Genomic DNA, 21,756 nt, shown 5'->3' with positions numbered 1-21,756 from the left:
GATTAGTCAACTAATGGCTTAAATGAATAACTACTAGTCGACTAGAAAAACTTATTTCACATATTTTCAATCCAGCATGTCACAAAGGGTATTCTGGTTTGAGCTCGCGCTCCGCTCGTATAATCTGACACACAGAGAATCATACATTATTATTTTCATTTTAAAATTATATTTGTGTATGTAAACAGGTAAGGCTGTAGGCTACACTTCAGCCAAAATTTATTCATTTTGACAACGCACCATATGGTAACGGTAACAGAGTTAATTTATTTAAGTAATTAATTTTTTAATTAATTTTAATTAATTTTACTGTAAGTAATGCGTTACAGTATTAGTTACTGTCAAAACTAGTAACTACTAGTAATGCATTATATATATATATATATATATATATATATATATATATATATATATATATATATATATATATATATATATATATATAATGTGAACAATAATTAGTTAATTCATGTGTCCAAATTGAAACACATTAAAGGTCAAAGTCATATATATACCATGATTGTTTGTATCATATTTCTCAGTTTTAATTTTAATACAAATATTATCTGGTAAAACAGTCAATGCACTTCTGTGATTGTAGACAATGCGTGACTTTTATTTTGGAGTAACGATATGACGTCATAAGACTGCGCTGAGCTCCTGCATCTGCTGTGATTCTGATGAAGAAAGGTTTGTTTTAAGAATTTAAGCTGTTTTAATCGACAGAAACAGTTCGGTGATTAATAGTTGTGTGTTTTGTTTTAAACAAGCGATGTTAAATGAGTTTATTTACTATTAAATTTAACATTGTGATTCTTTATAACTGTAATATGAAGGATATTTGAGTGAGTGAAGCTCATCCACTGATGAGAAACAGTAAACCTGCGTCTCATTTCTCTATATAAATCATAAATCAGTTTATCATGAACACGAGTTCAGTCTCTGCAGAGCTTTTTTTTTTTACAGTCTATGCTGGAGAGTCATGATGGAGAAACTGAACTGTTCAACTCCGAGTCAATTGAATCAAACACTTTGAGAAATGGTTCAGTGAATCACGACACGTGCTGCTCAAACAGTGAACATGAACGACAACAACAAACACTAACAAACTAATCATGTTTTCATCAGTTATAAATGCCTAAATATGAAGTTTATTCATTTGCAGCGTTAGTTTTTTAGAGAATTTGTTGTCTAACCTGGTCATTAGATTAATAACTCTGTTAATTATTCTCTTCTTAAAGATGGTGTTTAAAAAAGAGGAGACTGAAGACATGAAGATTGAGTTTATTAAGGAGGAGGAGACTGAAGACATGAAGATTGAGTTTATTAAAGAGGAGACTGAAGAAATGAAGATTGAAGAAACATTCAGAGTGAAACATGAAGAAACTGAGGAACAAACAGGTTGGTTTTATTCTCACAGCTGAATTTGATCATTATTAAAATGTCCAGCTCTACAGAAAATAGAGAATATACAGAAGTATAATTTTAAGTGTCCTAATTCACTCAGTCAGTTCATTCACTCCTTCAAGTGCACTTATTATAAAGTTAGAGTTTGGTTACTTGTAATTAAGCATTATTAACTCATTACTAGAGTGAGTAAATGTAGTAATGTGTACGTCACTTTAAATTCAGTGTTTCCATTAAATCTGATCCTGGACCACAAAACCCGTCGTAAGTCACACGGGTATATTTGTATATTTGGGGGGCACCACTACTATTTTAATTATGAAAAAAATAATATATAAATGTTAAGCCAAAACTAATTAATTCAAAGCTAAATTGGAAACCGGCGTTAACCTATAATTTGGCATAAATCCAAATGTTTCCATAGTCACGATTTAGAGGCTAAACTATATTATTTAAACACTTTTATTGTACACATACTACTATAACTTTTTACATATTTGGTTGAATGTATGTTATTTTTACAATTAACAGGCTGTGATGTCAAGTTACTAAAACTGATATATGTTGTGTGTACGCGAGGCGCCGGCGCGATCACTTTAATTTTCTTATAAAAGTGGAAACAACTCTAAAATAGGTTACGCCTACTCAGACATTTATGGCTTTGATGATACAAAATGACATTTTGATACAAAATACAAAGTTACATAGATGTAACACCATTCAAATCTATTAAGGCCCATTAAATAGGCCTATTATTTTTGTACTCTCACAATAAAAACAAAACACTGATCGCAAAATAAACAAGTATAAGAAAAGATGGAGAAGCGTAGCGCCAGATCAGTCCAAACAACAATACCAAAAAATCAATCCAAGTTCAAAAAGATGAAAGATCTGCACACGAGAAAGTCCACAAAGCTCCAATGTTTATTGTCCAGAGGCCAAAGAGTGCAAAACGTTTTCGGGATCAACCCTTCATCAGTGCCGTGATTCCAAGCATACACCTGTATCCATTTAATAAGCTTATTACCTTATTATGTAAATAGATATACTCAAAATTATACAACACTTTTAAAAATGCATATTAATTTTCATAACTTCATCAATATTCATTGTAATACTTGATTCACACCAAAAAATACTATCATATGAACATCACATTTGGAATACATAATCATGACGTACAAATTGAGAAATATATACCCACATGATTAATTATTAAAATACATAATTACAAACAGATCCAATGTGTGTAAATTTACCAAAACACAATGAAAGTTTAAAAAAGAAACAATTGAGAATCAGTTCTTCGTTCATACTAGGGCTGGGCGATATATCACATGAGATTGTCACGCGCATTTCGTCAGTAAAGCCGGTTCCCTGATTACCGCTGAATCGCCATCACCTGCTTTCAAATGCAGCGGCATTTAATAGACAGAGCCGTAGATCACTGAAAAGCCACGCAATATCGCGTTCATTATCGAAGGCGATTCATCTGCGATATGAACGCGATATTGCGTGGCTTTTCAGTGATCTACGGCTCTGTCTATTAAATGCCGCTGCATTTGAAAGCAGGTGATGGCGATTTAGCGGTAATCAGGGAACCGGCTTTACTGACGAAATGCGCGTGACAATCTCATGCGATATATCGCCCAGCCCTAGTTCATACATAAAGGATGTAAGCATTTAAGATCAAAAATTCATTTGCACTCTCTCTGTAGGAGTTTCCGCTCTATATTACCACCTCTGCAATGAAATGTGCTCAATTACTACAAAATCTAGATCCGAAACTGAATGTGACATGTCATGAAAATGATATGTTTAATTATAAGATTAATTATAATTGTTTAATCTTATACGTACGATTCGTTACACTACTCCGAAAAGAAAAACATCATCTACGAACTTTCCTACATGCCGCACATCTAAGGCAAGGAAAAAACCCAATGTCCTTATCTGTACGTACCTGAGAATTAGCCTTAATGAAAGTATCAGGGCCCCTAAAACTAGCTATTGGCTGATTCAGAGGTTGAGGGATGGCCATTTTGAGTTGACGTTATTGTAGTCCTTACTTCACAACACTTAAAGGGATAGTTCACCCAAAAATGAAATTTTGATGTTTATCTGCTTACCCCCAGCGCATCCAAGATGTAGATGACTTTTTTTCTTCAGTAGAACACAAATGAGGATTTTTAACTGCTGTCAGCCAAATAATGGTAGTGGATGGGAACATCTTCTATAAGAGTAAATAAAGCTTACATAGACAAATCCAATTGAAACCCTGCGGCTCGTGAGGACACATTGATGTCCTAAGACACAAAACGATCGGTTTGTGTGAGAAACCGAACAGTATTTATATCATTTTTTACCTCTAAAACACCACTATGTCCAACTCCGTTCAGCACTCGGTTAGTGATGTCTGATCGCACTCTGACAACAGCAGTGACGTCTCACGCATATACTTCAATGAGTGCTAGACATCACTTCCGTTGTCAGAGCTCGATCAGACATCACTAACCGATGCTGAACGGAGTTGGATGCGCTGGGGGTAAGCAGATAAACATCAAATTTTCATTTTTGGGTGAACTATCCCTTTAAGTCAGCACTTAAGAATCCGTCTTCTTACTTACTTACTTACGCCTACAACCCCTCTTGGGGCATAGGCCGCCGACCAGGGATCTCCAGCCATCTCTGTCCTGGGCTTTTCTTTCCAGCTGGTTCCATGTCACTCCCATGGTCTTGATGTCTGCCTCTAGATCTTGGCGCCAGGTGTTTCTTGGCCTTCCCTTTTTCCTTTTGCCTTGCGGGTTCCACTGCAGCGCTTGCTTGGTGGTGTTGTTTGCTGGCTTTCGTAGAGTGTGCCCAATCCATCTCCATCTTCGTTTCTTGATTTCTTCCTCTGCTGGGATCTGATTTGTTCTCTGCCATAGTTCTTCATTGCTAATAGTATCAGGCCAATGGATGCGTAATATTTTGCGTAGGCAGCTGTTTATGAAAACCTGTACTTTCTTGATGGTGGTGACGGTGGTTCTCCAGGTTTCTGCTCCATAAAAGAGAACTGCCTTGACATTAGTATTGAAAATTCTTACTTTGGTTTTCGCTGACAATTCCTTGGAGGTCCAGATGTTCCGTAGTTGAATAAATGCTGCCCTCGCCTTCCCTATCCGTGCCTTGACGTCTGCATCGGTGCCTCCTTGCTTGTCGATGACACTGCCTAGGTAGGTAAACGTTTCCACCTCCTCTAGTTCTTCGCTCTCCAGTGTGATTGGGTTGTTGTTAGTTGCGTTAATCTTGAGGACCTTGGTTTTATCTTTATGGATGTTGAGGCCTATTTGTGCAGAGGTGGATGCCACATGGTTCGTCTTCTCTTGCATCTGTTGTTGGGTATGCGAGAGTAGAGCCAGATCATCAGCAAAATCCAAGTCATCCAATTGTTTCCATGGCGTCCACTGGATCCCGTGGTTTCTTTGAGCTGTTGAAGAAGTCATAATCCAGTCGATTGCCAACAGGAAGAGAAACGGTGAGAGTAAACAGCCTTGTCTTACGCCGGTTCTCACTTGCCAGAAGTACAACACAGCACTACTGAGAGATGATAGCAAGCAACAGGAGTTCAAGGTATCCCTTAGCAATAGGTTTCAAGTCCTTCAGGACCTGCTGGAAGAGGAAGGCGGTACCCTGGAGAGTAAGTGGGAAGGGATCAAGGAAGCGGTGATAGAAACATGCCAGGAAGTGCTTGGCCCCAAGAAACACCAGCACAAGGAGTGGATCTCGGCAGACAGCCTGAGTAAGATCAAGAAGAGGAAGGAAAAGAAGATGGCCATCAGTAACAGTTGCACACGAGCAGAGAAAGCAAAGGCACAAGTAGAATACACAGAAGCCAACAAGCAGACAAAAAAGAGCATTAGGAAAGACAAGAGGAAGCACATAGATGACCTGGCTACAGCAGCAGAGGCAGCAGCAAGAGAGAACAACATGAAAGAACTGTATGACACCACCAAGAAACTGGCAGGAAAATACAGCAGACCAGAAAGACCAGTAAAGGACAGGGAAGGAAAGCCAATCATAGGAGATGAGCAACAAAGGACCAGATGGGTGGAGCATTTCGAGGAACTTCTGAATAGGCCAGCGCCACAGAACCCACCTGATATCAAACCTGCAGATACAGACCTGCCCATAGATTGTAACATCCCAACCAGAGAGGAAATAAGGAAGGCCATTATGCAACTTAGGAATGGTAAAGCAGCAGGGCCGGACAACATCCCAGCAGAAGCCCTGAAGTCAGACATCAGTACATCAGTTGAGATGCTTTACCCACTCTTCAAAAATATCTGGGAGAAAGAACAAGTGCCAGCAGAATGGAAAGAGGGGTACCTTATCAAGATTCCTAAGAAAGGAGACCTTAGTAAATGCACAAACTACAGAGGCATCACACTGCTGTCAGTACCAGGTAAAGTCTTCAACCGAGTTTTGCTAAACAGAATGAAAGACCAAGTCGACGCCCAACTCCGAGACCAGCAGGCTGGCTTTCGCAAAGATCGTTCATGTGTGGACCAGATCGCAACGCTGCGTATAATTGTTGAACAATCATTAGAATGGAACTCTCCCCTGTATATCAACTTTATTGACTATGAGAAGGCATTCGACAGTGTGGATAGGAAAACCCTCTGGAAGCTTCTCCGTCACTACGGGGTGCCCACCAAGATCGTCAGCATCATCAAGAACTCGTATGAAGGACTGAGCTGTAAAGTCATCCATGGAGGACAATCAACAGAGGCCTTCCAAGTGAGAATCCAAGAATCCGTCTTATACTTCACTAAAAGTTGCTTTTAGCTTCTTTATAAAAGTATCTTACTCTTAGAAAAGTCCTACTCTTCACTAAGCATTTTTTGACACTCAAGTCAAAACTTAAGACTATTCTTAAGAGCATTTTTGAGAAGTTTTATACATACAGGCCCTGGAATGTTTTCATCAAAAACCTTAATTTCTTTTCGACTGAAGAAAGTATATACCAATGTTTCTTAATGATATTCTTAATCGCTTCACTGTGCGCAGAGAAAGTGGTTTTACAGACTACAGAATGAGGCTTCTTTTGTTTAATCGATGTATTAGACTCCTCTCGTACTCTCTTCAAAGCAGCATTAAACCATTTTTTTGGGTAACCTCTATCACCACTTGTTGTTCAAAGTCTGATTCAACATTACAGATATGTTTTAATCAAAGAAATTGAGAATAGAGAAGTCCTTTCTTTAAAAAAGATGGATGAGCGCTTGCAGCATGAAGAATACTATTTTTATCCATTGGTTTAGAATAAGAATATAGAGAAGTAAATAAAGTCCCTGATTTCAGTTGGATCCTGATATCAAGAAAAGCAACAGAATGGGCATCTATTTCTACATTAAAGCTAATTGTTATTCCAAATCTATCTCTCGTAAAAAAAACAAAGAATTTTCTGCCGTCTCGGTTTCCTTTCTGTGAACTTCTCAGAAATGAACCGAAACTCATATGGCCTAGTCTGTTGTCGCATTTTTCCCCTCTAATTTTTTTAAATATGTTAATCGTTTAAGTTAAATAAATTTTGCCCGTAGACATAGGCTATTTAATTCCTTTTATATAGCCTAATGTAATCTTTTTTTTTTCGTTCACAGAAGCGCAGCAGGAGTGTGATGATGATGAACCCTCATGTTTATTTTGCTATTTGTTCATGTAGGTTAAAACTAAACCCCTGGGATTTTTTAATGATTCACAGACACTTATCAATTCTAATTTTGTTTAATTCTAATTTAATATAATCTTGTCAATTAATGACAAAATGATCGCAACTCTTACATCGTGATTAATATTCATGAACCAAGCAGCTCATCAATCTTTTGTGTGTTGTCATTAGTGGTAGAATTAGTAGTATTATCTTCTTTTAATAAAAATTACCATTATCTATTTTTTTTTTATTTTTTTTTACAAAAACTGAATGACAAACAGTATCTTAAGCACCACCACCAGTTCTGCTTAGTTAAAATGACAAATATGCATTCATGGTTACCAAGTTTTAGTTCTCATTAATAAAGTACAGTGGCATGAAAAAGTATGTGAACCCCTTGCAGAATCTGTGAAAATGAGAATGATTTTTTTATGCTTTTTCATGCCACTGTAGCTAGACAGATTCTGCCAGTGTTGGTTCAGTGTAAACAATGATGTACATCTGAGTCCCTTAGATGGAGGGAAGTTAGCAAGGGAAGGGCATAAAAATCTGAACTTGAGCGCAGCCCTGGAGTACCTCAACAGGACACTTTGTAGATGTATTTGAAATAATCCATCAGTCTCAGATCAGAGTATCAGAGCTGATGAGTTAAACCTAGAGCAGGTATGCCCAATCCTGTTCCTGGAGATCTACATGCATGCAGAGTTCAGATCCAACCCTGATCGAACACACCTGCCCCTGAAGATCTTAGTTCACTCAGGGTTTCCGCGGGGTCTTAAAAAGTCTTAAATTCTGAACTTTAAATTTAAGGCCTTAAAAAGTCTTAAAAACGGCCAGATTTTCATCCGAGGTCTTAAATTTCATTTAGTCAGGTCTTAAATTTTTTTACCCATTTCCAGAAACGTTACCTGCTGAAAGTTATTACAAAGTAGCAAAAAAGTAGCGAGTCGTAGTTCTTTCTGGGGTATATTGGTGTTGGTATACGCGGTGATAAAACTACAAATCCCGTGATAAATGCAATACCTGCCCGCGAAATACGTCTGCGTCTCCTCAGAGTTTGTTAAAGTTCGGCTACGTGTGGAAAATGGGAAAGTGTACTTTCAACGAGACATGGCTAGATCACAGCGATTTCTGCTGTTGGTTACAAGCGGTACCCAGCTCCAGGTACGAGGCTCACTGCAAACTTTGAAAAATAAAAAAAAATAAAAAAAATCAGTTAGAGAGTCTGGGTGTGAAGCGGTGTAAAGGCGCTGGAGTCACACGCCAGAGCGGAGAAACACAAGCTAGCCGCAAAATCCCTTCAGCGGACTCGGCCAATTAGCCTCACCACTGCCGTCGTCCTCCTCAATGCCTGGTTCCTCCGGTCTCCAGTGCAATATCATCACAGCTCCGTCGAACAACCTTCGGGGTACTTTTGGAGCGACTGACACATCGAAAGCCGAGGTGATTTGTATACTACACACGGTGACTAAACAAACACCACTCATTTAATAGCAACAGTGAGATTAGCGATCTCTTCCAAGTGATGTTCCCTGATTCAGTAATCGCGAAGCCGTTCTCTTGTGGGCCCAACAAGATCGCTTATGTCGAGATTTGGATTGGGGGAGTTTATAAAGAGGGAATTGATTCGTACTCTTACCGGGCCGTATGTCGTAACGTTCAATGAAAGCCAAAATCAGACCACCTGGGCTCACAGTTCATGGGACAGTGCGGGGCACACACACACACACACACACACACACACATACATACATACATATATCAGATAATCCATGTTAGATAGATAATCTAATTATCCCGAGGTAAGTATCTATCTATCTAAAATGGATTATCTGGTGTGAGTGTGTGTGTGTGTGTGTGTGTGTGTGTGTGCTACATTGGTTGTTACATGGGTTGGAGTAGCCTGTTCAATCTTTATTAGGCTATTAATATGCTGTTTTGTAATGTAAATAAATATGAGATGAAATCTATTCTATTTGAGGGCAAGTTTGTTTTAGCCTATTTTCATTTTGGGCCTAAGGTTTTGGGCATTTGGCACATTGATGTGTGTGGAAGGTTACTAATGTGATTGCTTTATCTGTAAATTAAATTAATGCTTTTTCAATGACTGAATTCATTGAAATAAAATGATTTTTTCAGAATTTCTTTGATTTGAATATTTTTTGGTAATGCGTCGTGTAGGTCTTAAATTTCAATCTTTATGGTCTTAAAATGTCTTAAAAAGGTCTTAAATTTGACTTACTGAAACCTGCATAAACCCTGTCGAGAGACATCTATGGTCTCACTCCAGTCTATGGGAAAGTAGCCCATTTTCGATACTTGTGAGGTTTGTTGTGCTTGCAATTTCACCTGGACCTATTTTAGGTGCGCCACTGGTTCACACTTGTCACGTTTGGTTCGATTAAAACGAACCCTGGTGCGATTGCTCAGTTAGTGTGGTTCATTTGAACATATGTGAACGCTGTCATCTGAACCCTGGTGCGCACTAAACAAGCGGACCGAGACCGCTGAAAAGATGGGTCTCGGTCCGCTTCCAAACGAACTCTGGTGCGGTTCGAATGATATATGAACGCAACACGGACCAAAGACATGTAAACGGACCAAAAACAGGAAGAAGAGACCCTAAAAAGGACAGAATCCTCACGCATGCCGGTTTTTCTTGTCATAGTCATGAGTTTGACAGGCATCAGATGCGCGTCTCCACGCAGCTGATCGTGTGTGTGTGACAGATGGATTCCCGCCGCTGTTTTGACTACTTCACACATTTTATAAGCTCTTCACGAGTTCCCAGCGGGCCAAAATACCATCACATGCAGGCTACAAACACACAACGAGCGCATTTACCTCAGCACACAGCATTGTTTTGGATGTTCGGTAAGTTCCGTCTCAAAATAGGCATACGTCATAAAATCCGACCAATCACGTTGTGAATGTATCCCTATGCCTTTAGGTTCAGTATCTTTTGGTTCGGTGATAAAATTGCTAATCTGAATGCTAATCGGACCAGGACTAAATGTTTGTTTTTCTTCTTTGGTCCGGACCAAATAAACCAAACAAACCGAACTACAAGTGTGAACGCACCCAGCTATTTATATTTCTATTTAAACCTTTTATTGAGAGATAACTGCATGTGGTGATTGTGTGAGTGTGTATGTGTGGGTGCGCATATATGTGTAGAAACTGCACGTTATGTGAATTGTGGTTGATGTGACTGTGTACTATTGTGATCACGCAATAATACTATCTGTACAATTAGCGGAGTGTGTAATGAATGGATTGTGTGAATCGTGAGTAGTGTGCAATGTGAGGTGTGTGCAATAATTGTGGATCGTGCAATATGAGGATGTGTAATAATGTTGATTGTGTAATGTATTTCTTTTGTTATATATGAAATGTATTTGTCTATGAATTGGCCCATCGTGACCCTAGTCCCGGGGACAACGGATGGAAATTAGCCTTCGGCTACAATCCGGTGTGTTTACATTCATGTACTATCATGTCTGTTCATTAACACACACTGTCCCTATCAAATAAATAAAATAAAAATATAAAATTGTTACAAAATTACATTTTGTTGCCTGGGATCTGTGGAGACCCCGAAGACCCTGAGTGTACTTCCCAAATGAAGACCGCACAAGGGTTAAAGTAGCTAGACAGATTCTGCCAGTGTTGGTTCAGATTAAACAATGATGTACATCTGAGTCTTAAGATGGAGGGAAGTTAGCAAGGGAAGGGCATAAAAATCTGAACTTGAGCGCAGCCCTGGAGTACCTCAACAGGACACTTTGTAGATTTATTTGAAATATCCATCAGTCTCAGATCAGAGTATCAGAGCTGATGAGTTGAACCTAGAGCAGGAATGACCAAACCTGTTCCTGGAGATCTACATACAGATCCAACCCTGATCGAACACACCTGCCCCTGAAGATCTTAGTTCACTGCTTCAGGTGTGTTTGATCAGGGTTGGTGAACTCTAATGGAAATGTAGATCTAAAGCCACTGGAAGGCAAGCCTGCAACCTTTAGCCAAAATAACGTAACGGCTAATACTAACGGTACACGGGGAATGAGACCAGAGGCTGTTTCTTGAATGGAAGTTAATGGATGAGAGGCTTCACTATGCTGATTAAACAGCTTTTGTGGGGAAATAGCTAATCATCGAATTAATTGACAGTCTGTTTGCTGATCTTCGGCATGAGTTCAGCATGTTTTACACTAAACAATACTTTAGAATAGAAGAGGTGCGCATCAGGCTACATCCTAGGCTACTCGTGGTACTCACAGCCTACAGCGTACCTACGGGGTACACACGACGCAGAAGTATAAATCAGCCTTAAGTCTTCAGGAATGCTTCAATTACAGGCAGGTATATTTGATTAGGGATGAAAGACAGTGGTCCTCCAGTACCAAAGCTGCCCATCCCTGATCCATACGATAGGATAGGGTATAGATCATACATGTTGTTGATTTTGATGTTTTAAATGTCTAAATTGTTTTGTCTATTTTTGCCCTAGACCTGATGGCACTGAGAGAGGCGAGTCATGAACTTAATGAAAGGGATGAAGAGAAAATTATAAATTATAATTTAATGAGTGAAGAAAAATCAACAAAGTTTTCCTTACAAAAAGGAGCTCAAAAGACTGGAACTAAAAGTTATTTCACATGCCAACAGTGTGGAAAGAGTTTTGATCAACATAGAAACCTTCAAGTCCACTTAAGAGTTCACACTGGAGAGAGACCCTTTACTTGCCAACAGTGTGGAAAGAGTTTCATACATAAAAATCACCTTAAAAACCACATGAGCATTCATACTGGAGAGAAACCTTTCACCTGCCAACAGTGTGGAAAGAGTTTCAGTCGAAAAGGAAGCCTTAAAGTCCACGTGATGATTCACACTGGAGAAAAGCCTTTCACCTGCACTCTGTGCGGGAATGACTTCAAACGGGAGCAAAGCCTCAGGCAACACATGAGAACTCACACTGGAGAGAGCCCATTCACCTGCCAACAGTGTGGAAAGAGTTTCACTGTAAAACCAAGCCTTAAAGCCCATATGAGAATTCACACTGGAGAAAAGCCTTACACCTGCCAACAATGTGGAAAGAGTTTCAGTAGAAATGAAAGCCTTAAAGAACACATGAGAGCTCACACTGGAGAAAAGCCTTACACCTGCCAACAGTGTGGAAAGAGTTTCAGTCGAAAAGGACACCTTACAGAACACATGACAACTCACACTGGAGAAAATCCTCAAGCTTTGATTTATTATTTTCTAATATCAAAATAAAATTGAAGAGCTCAATATTTCAATAAATCAAGGTTGACACAACAGTTCACAAAGCTTACACTACTATCACAAACTCAAAATTCCTAATTTTTTTTTTATCGTTTACGGTTGATCAAATCTATCAAACCAAGAAACCAGAATGAGCTTTTATCATTTACATAACTTGTATTTTTTTTTTAACTATAAAAGTTTGTGTCTGCTGATACTGAAATGAATATGGAACCTGCTTACTTTATTTGTTTTTGACTTGGTTAAATATTAATTCTTCATGCTATCGTTTGCAGGGAAAAGAAGATATTTTTTCCCATTGAATGATAATTTGGTGTTTTCACTTCAGTTTTTTTAGAATTCGGTTTACAATGTTGATCTGGTTAGCATGAGAACTGTGTCACGTGCTGCTGCTTCAGCCATCATATGGTAGAAAATGTCAGAATAAATAAATGTGTTCAACAAGCTGACAGAAGTCGATCCATTACTTTGTTGGTAGGGTGTAAATGTAACTGTAAATATTCACTTTCCCATATGGCCATGGAGGAGAATCGGATGGGCATTCAGCGGACAAACACCGACACACTGATTTTTTTTTGTATTTATTTCAACAAATGACAACCAGAATCAAACCCATAGAAGCTTGTGAACAGTTTTTTAAGTGGCTGTGTGCAAGTTATACTCATTCACAAGCCGAGTGAGAGTCATACACGCAAATGTAATGTCAATTAAAGCTGCAAGCAGCGATGAAAGGGCCCTCGCACCCGGGCTAACCGCCACCTGTTGGCCTTAGGAAAAGAGTGAATAGTAGGTGACATGCATATAAGTGAGTGAATACAGGAGAATTATGGCAAAGTCATTTCAAAGTGGCACACTTCCTCCTGCCAACAGGTGGTGTTTGACCGTAACTGAATATTGTGATATAGATGTGTTCAGGCCAGAAATATTATCAAATGTCTTAAATTTGGACATTGTATGCCTGAGTTACAACAACTTACTGTTTTGTGCCATTAATCGCATACATTAGCATTTAACCAAGTGTTGCATGATTAAATGTCTCTCCCATGTTTGGTACTTCATATTGAAATGTGTTTCTGGTGGTGAATTACATGTAAAGCATGCCATTTCCAGCAGGTGCCGCTACGACTAACTGAATATTGTCATAAAGTAGAAATGTCTTTAGGCCAGGACTCTTATCACACATGTGAAGTTTGGGGCAGATCGGACATTGTATGCCTGAGTTACAACAGTTTCCTCTTTCATGGCGAAACATCAGACTTTGTCAGTCCGCCACGGACAAGCCCTTAAGCGAAAACTCAAGATCTTTGCAAAGTAACATCAATAAGACCTTAATATTAGACTGACCATATATGATGTTGATCTGGTTAAATCTCTGAGGAGTTAATCACAGTGTAAAACATGCTATTTCCTGTTGCCCACAGGTGGCGCTATGACTGTAACTGAATATTGTCATGAAGATGTCTTCAGGTCAGGACTCTAAAAAAACGTGAAGTTTGGGGCAGATCCAACATTGCATACCTGAGTTACAAGAACTTCCTGTTTCATGGTGAAACATCAAAGCTTATCCGGCCGCCACGGACACGCCCTTCAGTGAAAACTCTAGATCTTCGCAATTTAACCTCACAAAGGCCTTTCTGACTGAATCCTTGTTGACTACTTGTTGACTGACCAAATATGATGTTGATCTGATTAAAGCTCTAGGAGAAATTTATTAAAGTACAACATCTGGAAATGGCAAGTTAATTCAAAATATCTGACTTCCTGTTCAGTTTGAGCTTTCGCTCCAAGAGACTTTTTTTGTAGGTATTGGGCTGATAAATGTGTGTACCGAATTGGTTGATTTCCACTCTAAACATGGATCTTGGGTTGATCTATTTTTGGAGTTTCCACTGATAAAATGCTGTTCTGAAGTATTTCAATGGCTGTGTCTGAATACCTAGGTAGCTGTCTTGCTGCCTCTCTGTCTTATAAGAGAATGACTTGTACAGCATCGTTTGTGCATGAAGGCTCCTCATGAAACTGATTTCGGACAGACTTCTGAGGCAGCGTAACAGTTTAATCTACAGAAAAATAGCACAATTAAAATGGCACACATAATTAATAGCTACAATAGTAATTTCTCGATAAAAAAAATTGAAATATGATGGACAAAATCCTATATTTATACACAAACTGAGCAGCAAACACAACTTTCAGATGCCATCTTTATTTTTATAGCTCTGCTGTCACAGAATGGAAAGCACAGTGTAATGATTGAGACAAATCAGACACAATTATTTGTTAGTTAACCAATAGTTTTAAGCTCATTCTGGGGCCTGGCTTCCATCCCCCGAGAAGTTCTGTTACAAACTTTATTGCACCAATAAATGCTGCATGGAGAGCAGGAAAGAGACACACAAAAACATGCACACAGAACCCAGACGTTCCTGCATTAATTTATAGACAGACTGTTCTATAAATGAAATGGTAGGAAATGGTAATCTCAGGAAATGGTATCCATTATTACTGTTGTTGTATTGTACTCATTGATTTTACATGTTTTATGATTTTTAAGTGGTATGACATGCAAGGTAACTTCAATCATGCCATGTTTAGTGTCTACGGGTTCCCAGCGGGAAGATTTAAATGTTTGTGTATGCGGTATGTCCATACCTGCGCAACACATAAGTATTACAAGGATCTTTAATAGTCCTTCAAAGCTCAGCCAGTTTAATCTTGCTCGGTCATAAAAGCCCCAACAACGGGAAGTGTTGTCACCCGGAAACACAAGACCTTCATTGGCTGCTTCAACTTTAAGAGGTTGGACTTTGGCCAGAGGTTAAAAGCTGGAGAACAATGCCACTCCCTCTCTCTTTTTCCTTGCTTCTGGACGACTGAACGGATCTCCTTGCGGCAGGCCTGGGCCTACAAACTAGCCATGTACTCCTCATCCAACATGGAAAAGACTGGCAATAACTTAGGACTGAATCCTCAAGATCTCTCCTCAGATGGCAGAGCCGATGCTCCTCAGCCTAAGGGCATCTTGCAAGTATCGTACATTTTAACACTAAACAGCGATTTAGTATTGATTTGTAAGACTTACCTTTACTATTGCTGAAGAAACTGATGATTCCTTTCCAGATTGTCTTTGACATTTCATGTAGCTCTAGTAACAGCATCTCTTCCGGTTCAACTCTATCATTACTCATTCTGACCTGCGTATGTGTGTGTGACCCTTTGTGTATGTTATGTTATGTGTTTGTTAGTTTAGTTATGTTTGTGAGTTAGTTAATAAAGATTGTGCACAATACATGTTTGGTTCTGACTCCGTCTGCTAATGAATTGCCTCTTAAGTGATAGATCCGGACTACGTGCTCTGAGTAGTACAGTACAATAAGAAATATTATTTTTCCATAACTTGGAAATTGACATTTCTTAGAATTAATAAACAATCAACACTGAGCGTTCACTGGACGAACAGGTTAACTGATTGTAATATTAATTTTAATGTAGCCACATCCAGTTAATCTGATTAACTGATTTACATATTCATAATTAATCATATTAATCATAATTAATAATCATAATGAGTTATGCATAATTATTAATATTTCCCCTTTGAGTTAATTCACTACACTAGGAAGTGTTGGAGTTCCTTTATGGTCGTGGGTGATGACCAGTTCTTGATGGCGGCCACCTTCCCCTCATCCATCCGGATGCCACTGGTGTCGATGTCATAGCCAAGGAACTGCCCTGAGGGCAACATAAATTGGTGTTTTGTTGGTGTGCTAAGCGAACATGCTAACGAGCCCAGAGATGCACCTGTTCTGAGCTAATGCAAATAAATAATTTTGAATTGTAACTTACAGCTCACTGATTTTTTACTTCTTCTTTTTTTTCCAAGAAGGGCATTAGATACAGTTTCAAAGAAGGTGAAGTGATAAGTTTGGTAAAAGAAATGAGGGATTAAATCTTGAACAGTAATTATAATAGGGACAAAAGAAAAGAATAATTAGAGCCATAAGCAGGGCCGGAGAGGTGTGAATGTGTTCAGGGGAGACTGAAACTGAATGGGGCAGTTAGCACCACAAAATAATATAGACAATACACTTGAATAGATGCTTAGATGACGACAATAAACATCAGTTAGCACTTTAGAGTCTTTTCAGAATAAAGTCTCATGAAATGGTCTTGAAAAACATTTAATAAAACTCTGAGTTTTAAACTTATCTTCAGATTTGAAATGTAACATGGCCAGATATGTGGCTTTAGCTGCAGTGCATTTCTAGATTGCCACAAGGCCAACTTCACTTTTATTTCCATAAAGATATTTCATAAAAATACATTTCTAATAACTTTTCAAAACTTTATAGCTATTTTTAACTATTTTCTTCATTGTGACAATAATTAATTATGACTTTACCATAAACTGCAAAGTGTCTGCTTTCAAATGAGACCATACTTAGGATTTTAGTGCACAGGGAACATCATGAACTGTATCTGTTTAGTTTGGGTATGTCATTTCTTGGGATTTTCCAAAAGTGGGAGTGCTGGCTAACAAGGTTAATTCTTTTGCAGTTAACGTGTCTTTTCTTCTCTACCTGTTTTTGTCTGACCCTACTGACCCAATGAGCATTTCGCTGTCCACTGGTCATGCCTTAATTGCAATTTCTAGTATTTTATTATTATTGCATCCTTCTCATGGGCATTTAGTTTTTTTTTTTTTTACTTTCTGTCTGAGAAAAATCTCTTTTTGGCTCATTTTATCTGTAAAAGAAAACCAGCCTTCATGAACAATCATATATCACTGCTGCAAGTGGCAACACAAGACTAAACATCATCATTGAAAATACTACTCTCATGTGTCAAAACTCAGCATTTATGAACATTGCACTTTCTGACACTAATGGTCATTGTTTTAGGTCAGTGATAAACTCTTTGGTCTCGACTAAAGAAAAACCCAAGAACTTTAAAAAAAAAAAAAAAAAAATTCCAGGACAACAACAAGATTTTCCGGGACATTTTACATTTTCTCTAATTTTCCATGTGTTTTCCAGGACTGGAAAATTTGTCATAGATTTTCCAGGTTCGTTTTTCTAAAACGATTTATCATCATCAACCATAAAGTATTATAGAGTTACTCATGCCCATATTAAATGAATTATAATAATTGTCATCAATTTTTCCAGGTTTTCCAGGACAAGTGAATTACAGATGCCCTCAAGGTAAGCTGGAGCAATGGATCGGTTTCTATGTTAGTGGAGAACAGAATTAATACTGGCAGTAAATGAATCACAAAATCATGTGAGGAAGATACTCAATATTATATACAAAATACTTAAAGTAATTGAACAGTCACTAAAATGACATTAAGCAAAATTGGAAACAACAACAATACTGGAAATGATACTCAAAATATGAATTCTTTGTTGTCTTTGGTTTTCTTCTCTTATTTTGTTAAGATTTTTGTTTCTCTTTTTTTGCTTTTTGAAACAAATTTAATGTAAGTTAACTACGCTATCTCTGTGTACATAGATTTTAGTAAGACTTTTATTGAACTTATCTGTATTTTGGACAGTTCTCAAGCTTCACTGTCTCTGTATTTTTTGAGTTTATGGCTCTTAATCTATTCTGCTTTCAGCGTTATTACTTTCTATACCGTTTTAGACAACCAAATAAACCCTTAAACACGGTAAAATATACCCACAATTCAAACAGAAATGTTCAAATAAAAATAAATCCAAATTTTCACCGGAATCACATTCAATAACATTAATCAATACTCTTTGTTGGAACTCTTTGAATTGTCTTTTGATTATCATCCAGAAAGTCCTGTAAGATGTCCAGTGGATGAGTTTAAAATCAGTTCAATCCTACAGCTCAAAGAACGACAGAGAATATCCTCCCATATTTATAGAGGGTTTTTTCTTTTTTTCGAATGGCCCTCCATCTCAAATCCACTAGAGATTTTCTCAACTCGATCAATAAACTCACCGAATCCCGAGTTTCAGTTTCATAAACACCCGCTTCAGATTCAGAGGATCTCAATCCGCTATCATCCACACTTAGGCCGCATTTACACTGCAAGTCTTAATGCACAGATCCGATCTTTTGACCATATCCGATTTTTTTGGACGACGTGCTTACATTTCTTTTAAAAGTGACCTGTATCGGATGTCTCCTTTTTACCAGAGGTGGGACAAAGTCATTGTTATGCAAGTCACAAGTAAGTCTCAAGTCTTTGCCCTCGAGTCCCGAGTCAAGTCGAGTCAAAGATGAGGCAAGTCCCGAGTCGAGTCAAAAGTCAAAGCCAACAAGTCTCAAGTCGAGTCCAAAGTCCTACCATTTTAGTTTCGAGTCATTTCAAGTCCTCTTACCACAGAAATAAAATTTATACTAATCATGTATGTCTGTACGATTTGTATTTATTTAAACCTCTTTTTATACAATGACATTAATCAAATACAGTAAAAACAGAAAACTGAAATTTTCAATAAAAAATGCTTGTACTTCAACAGCATATTGCATTAGAACAATGCACAGCAGCTTCAGTCCTGTATTGTATTGATCTCATATTGCAAAACAGTTTAACTTTCAAATAGACATGGGTCCTTTTGGTTGGTCCTGGACCAACGTGATAATATGAGAGAGAGAGGAGAGAGGGAGTAGAGCTTAGATTCTCTGCCCGAGCCCGAGCCCGGACTCGACCCGCGGGCCAGGTCGGGCCGATATTTCCCGCCACCGTCCTCGGGCCGGGTCGCATTAAGCCCTTGATAAAGCATGTTGCGTGTCATGCACAGCGTCTCGTCCACTCGCACTCGCAGTCTCGCACGCGTGACTCATCACCTGCTGTGCGTGTTGTACTATTCAGTAGCTTAAGTGCAAGAAGCAAAGAAAAAAATTAAAACAGGAGAATTAACTTTGAGCAAGTTTGGAGGAAAATCGGAGGTATGGAAACATTTTAAACTAGTTTTAATAAACAAACATCGCAGTTTACATGCTTCTTCATTGTTGTATTATTCATTAAGATTATAATTAATAAATGCACGCACAATTATGAACTTGATAAATGCTACAGATATGTTTTAGCCTACTATGCAAAAACAAATGCCTTTCAACTTACATGTGCAAAATACAGAATTAAATGAATGTGCTGCAATTTGTACAAAAAGAGAGTCTGTAGCCTATGTGTTTTAGCCATTAAATAAGCACATTTAGTTTCAAGTTTGTTAAGTTTTGTTTTGAAGAAAGATTTTCTTTAAAGTGAATTTCGTTTAGTATAAATTGTATCTTCATTTTAATACATTTTTCATCAACCAATTGCCTGGATTTAATACATAAAAAGAATATAGCAGACAATATAATAATGACATGGAGGCGCCGGCGCGCCGCGCCGCGGTCACACTTTTGAAACTCGTAACACACGCTGTCAACGAATTTACAAATGCACATCTTGCTTGTTGCTCACACACATATTATGTTGGAATAACAATATGTTGAAGTAACATTATTAATAATAATAATTAATCTTTAAGAATATTTGATTGAATGCTGAATGTTGTGCTTGTTCAATTTAATAAAATTAAAACTTTAATTATGATAATTAAAATAATTGAATATTTAATATTGAGTGGCCAATTTTTGCTCATTTATTAATAGTATTTATATAATACTGTATATATATAACTGCGCAGCTCCCCCCTGTAAATGATCTAGCGCAGCAGCACCTGCGTTAAAAAAAAAAAATCTGGCGTCGCCCCTGGTTATAACGGCCCGCATATTAAAAATGGTCGGGTTTAAATTGGGCTCGGGCTCATAATTACAGTGGACGTGTCGGGCCGGGCCGGGCTCGGACACAACGTGCTCGGGCTCGGGTAGGGTCGGGCTTGATTTGTTGGGCTCTAAGAGAGAGAGAGAGAGAAAATATGCTCGTATTTCATCAGCATATTGCACTAGACTACCACGTAATTTTTATAGCCAAACGAAACTATCTTTAGTATCATTTTGCCAACTGGCGCGTTGTTGCTTGTTGCGCTTCAGTGGTTGTCTTGCAATGTGCCTGCTTAGATGCTGTCGAAACAAACCAACGTGGGACTACAGTGATTGGATGTCGTGCAGGCAGCGCGCGTGCTCTCTGCATGCATACAGGTGGTGCACATTTTTTTCACAGATGCAGATACACTGAGAGCGGCGCGGCCGTGTGAACATTTTTTCCCCAGGTTTTCATGGGAAGTAGCAAGTCTTCTCGAGTCAAAAGGCGCAAGTCCAAGTGAAGTCACGAGTCATTGATGTTAAAGTCCAAGTCGAGTTGCAAGTCTTTGTACATTTTCTCGAGTCGAGTCTGAAGTCATCAAATTCATGACTCGAGTCTGACTCGAGTCCAAGTCACATGACTCGAGTCCACACCTCTGCTTTTTACACTGCACGTGGCGAAACATACCAAAAATAGCCTATATGACATCACAAATCAATTTCAATGGTACATTGAGCTTAATTTATTGACATAAATTCATATACACAAATCCGGCAAAACACAGAAGTAAAGCAGCGCCGCCATTACTACGTGCCTTGCTGCGTGCCTTTTAATGTGATGAGCTCATCTGCGATGGTATGCAGTATCTGGCCAATCCATCCGGAGCTCATGTAATTCTGACCTTCAATCAATGCCCTGTAGTTTAGGTTCTGAAGCTCATCGCATGCCAGATGATTAATAAAATAATCTTGAATACCTGTAAGAACATATATTTTATTGCTACAACTGGTCGTGGCTAAGGCCATCCTTAAAAATATTTTGGTTTGCCGTAACAGGCAAAAAAAAAAAAAAAAAAGGTCGGTAGGTCGTAAAAAATGTAAACATTTTTTTTTTTTATTGCATCACAATAAGTGTATTGTGATTATCAAAACATTTTAGTAACTAAGCTGAATTTTATTAGGTTTAGTGACGTTACAATGTTTACATGGTAGGCTACAATTTCTGGTAAGCTACACTTTTTTTATTTTAATTCAATTATTCAATTATTATTATTTAATTATTATTGTGATTTGATTTAATATTGACTCATTTGGATAAATATTAGGTAGGCATTAATTTTTCTCAAGAAAAAAATAACTCACCTAACTTAATGCTGTAAACATACAGAGAGCCCTATCAGCTGGCAGTATTATTTAAAAATAACAATTTAAATATAATGCATTTTTTATTATAACAACTTTATTTAATGATATAAGTAAAAATATAATAAAGATGTAATACAGTACACATATCAGCCAAAACAGGTTCTGTGTGAGGGGCTGCTAGCTGACAGCGTTCGGTCATTTCTGAGAGATTTACCTCAGACGAAGGTAAGTGTGAATACATAAATCCATTTTGAAAAACATGTTTACAAGAA

General features: G+C 38.1%; 2 protein-coding genes across 3 annotated transcripts in view; one reads left to right on the top strand and one right to left on the bottom strand.

The window, feature by feature from the left end:
* The window catches only part of LOC125243939 (gastrula zinc finger protein XlCGF57.1-like), an 848,513-nt gene that overhangs the window by 744,699 nt on the left and 82,058 nt on the right, over window positions 1-21,756 (bottom strand). The gene's annotated exons all lie outside the window — the stretch shown is intronic.
* Window positions 572-12,832, top strand: LOC125244752 (gastrula zinc finger protein XlCGF8.2DB-like). 2 transcript variants are annotated; one of them, XM_048154980.1, is made up of 3 exons: window positions 572-690; window positions 1,242-1,401; window positions 11,613-12,832. In XM_048154980.1, the coding sequence occupies exons 2-3, from the start codon at window positions 1,242-1,244 to the stop codon at window positions 12,377-12,379; spliced, it is 927 nt and encodes a 308-aa protein (XP_048010937.1). In that variant the 5' UTR covers window positions 572-690; the 3' UTR covers window positions 12,380-12,832. The 2 variants fall into 2 exon arrangements, with proteins under 2 accessions (XP_048010937.1, XP_048010945.1); XM_048154988.1 differs by lacking the exon at window positions 572-690 and having other exon boundaries at window positions 1,051-1,401.

The sequence above is a fragment of the Megalobrama amblycephala genome, linkage group LG1 (assembly GCF_018812025.1).
Source record: "Megalobrama amblycephala isolate DHTTF-2021 linkage group LG1, ASM1881202v1, whole genome shotgun sequence".
NCBI classification, from domain to species: domain Eukaryota; kingdom Metazoa; phylum Chordata; class Actinopteri; order Cypriniformes; family Xenocyprididae; genus Megalobrama; species Megalobrama amblycephala.
Note: the sequence above shows the minus strand (reverse complement) of the source record. Positions and strands in the feature narration are given on the sequence as shown.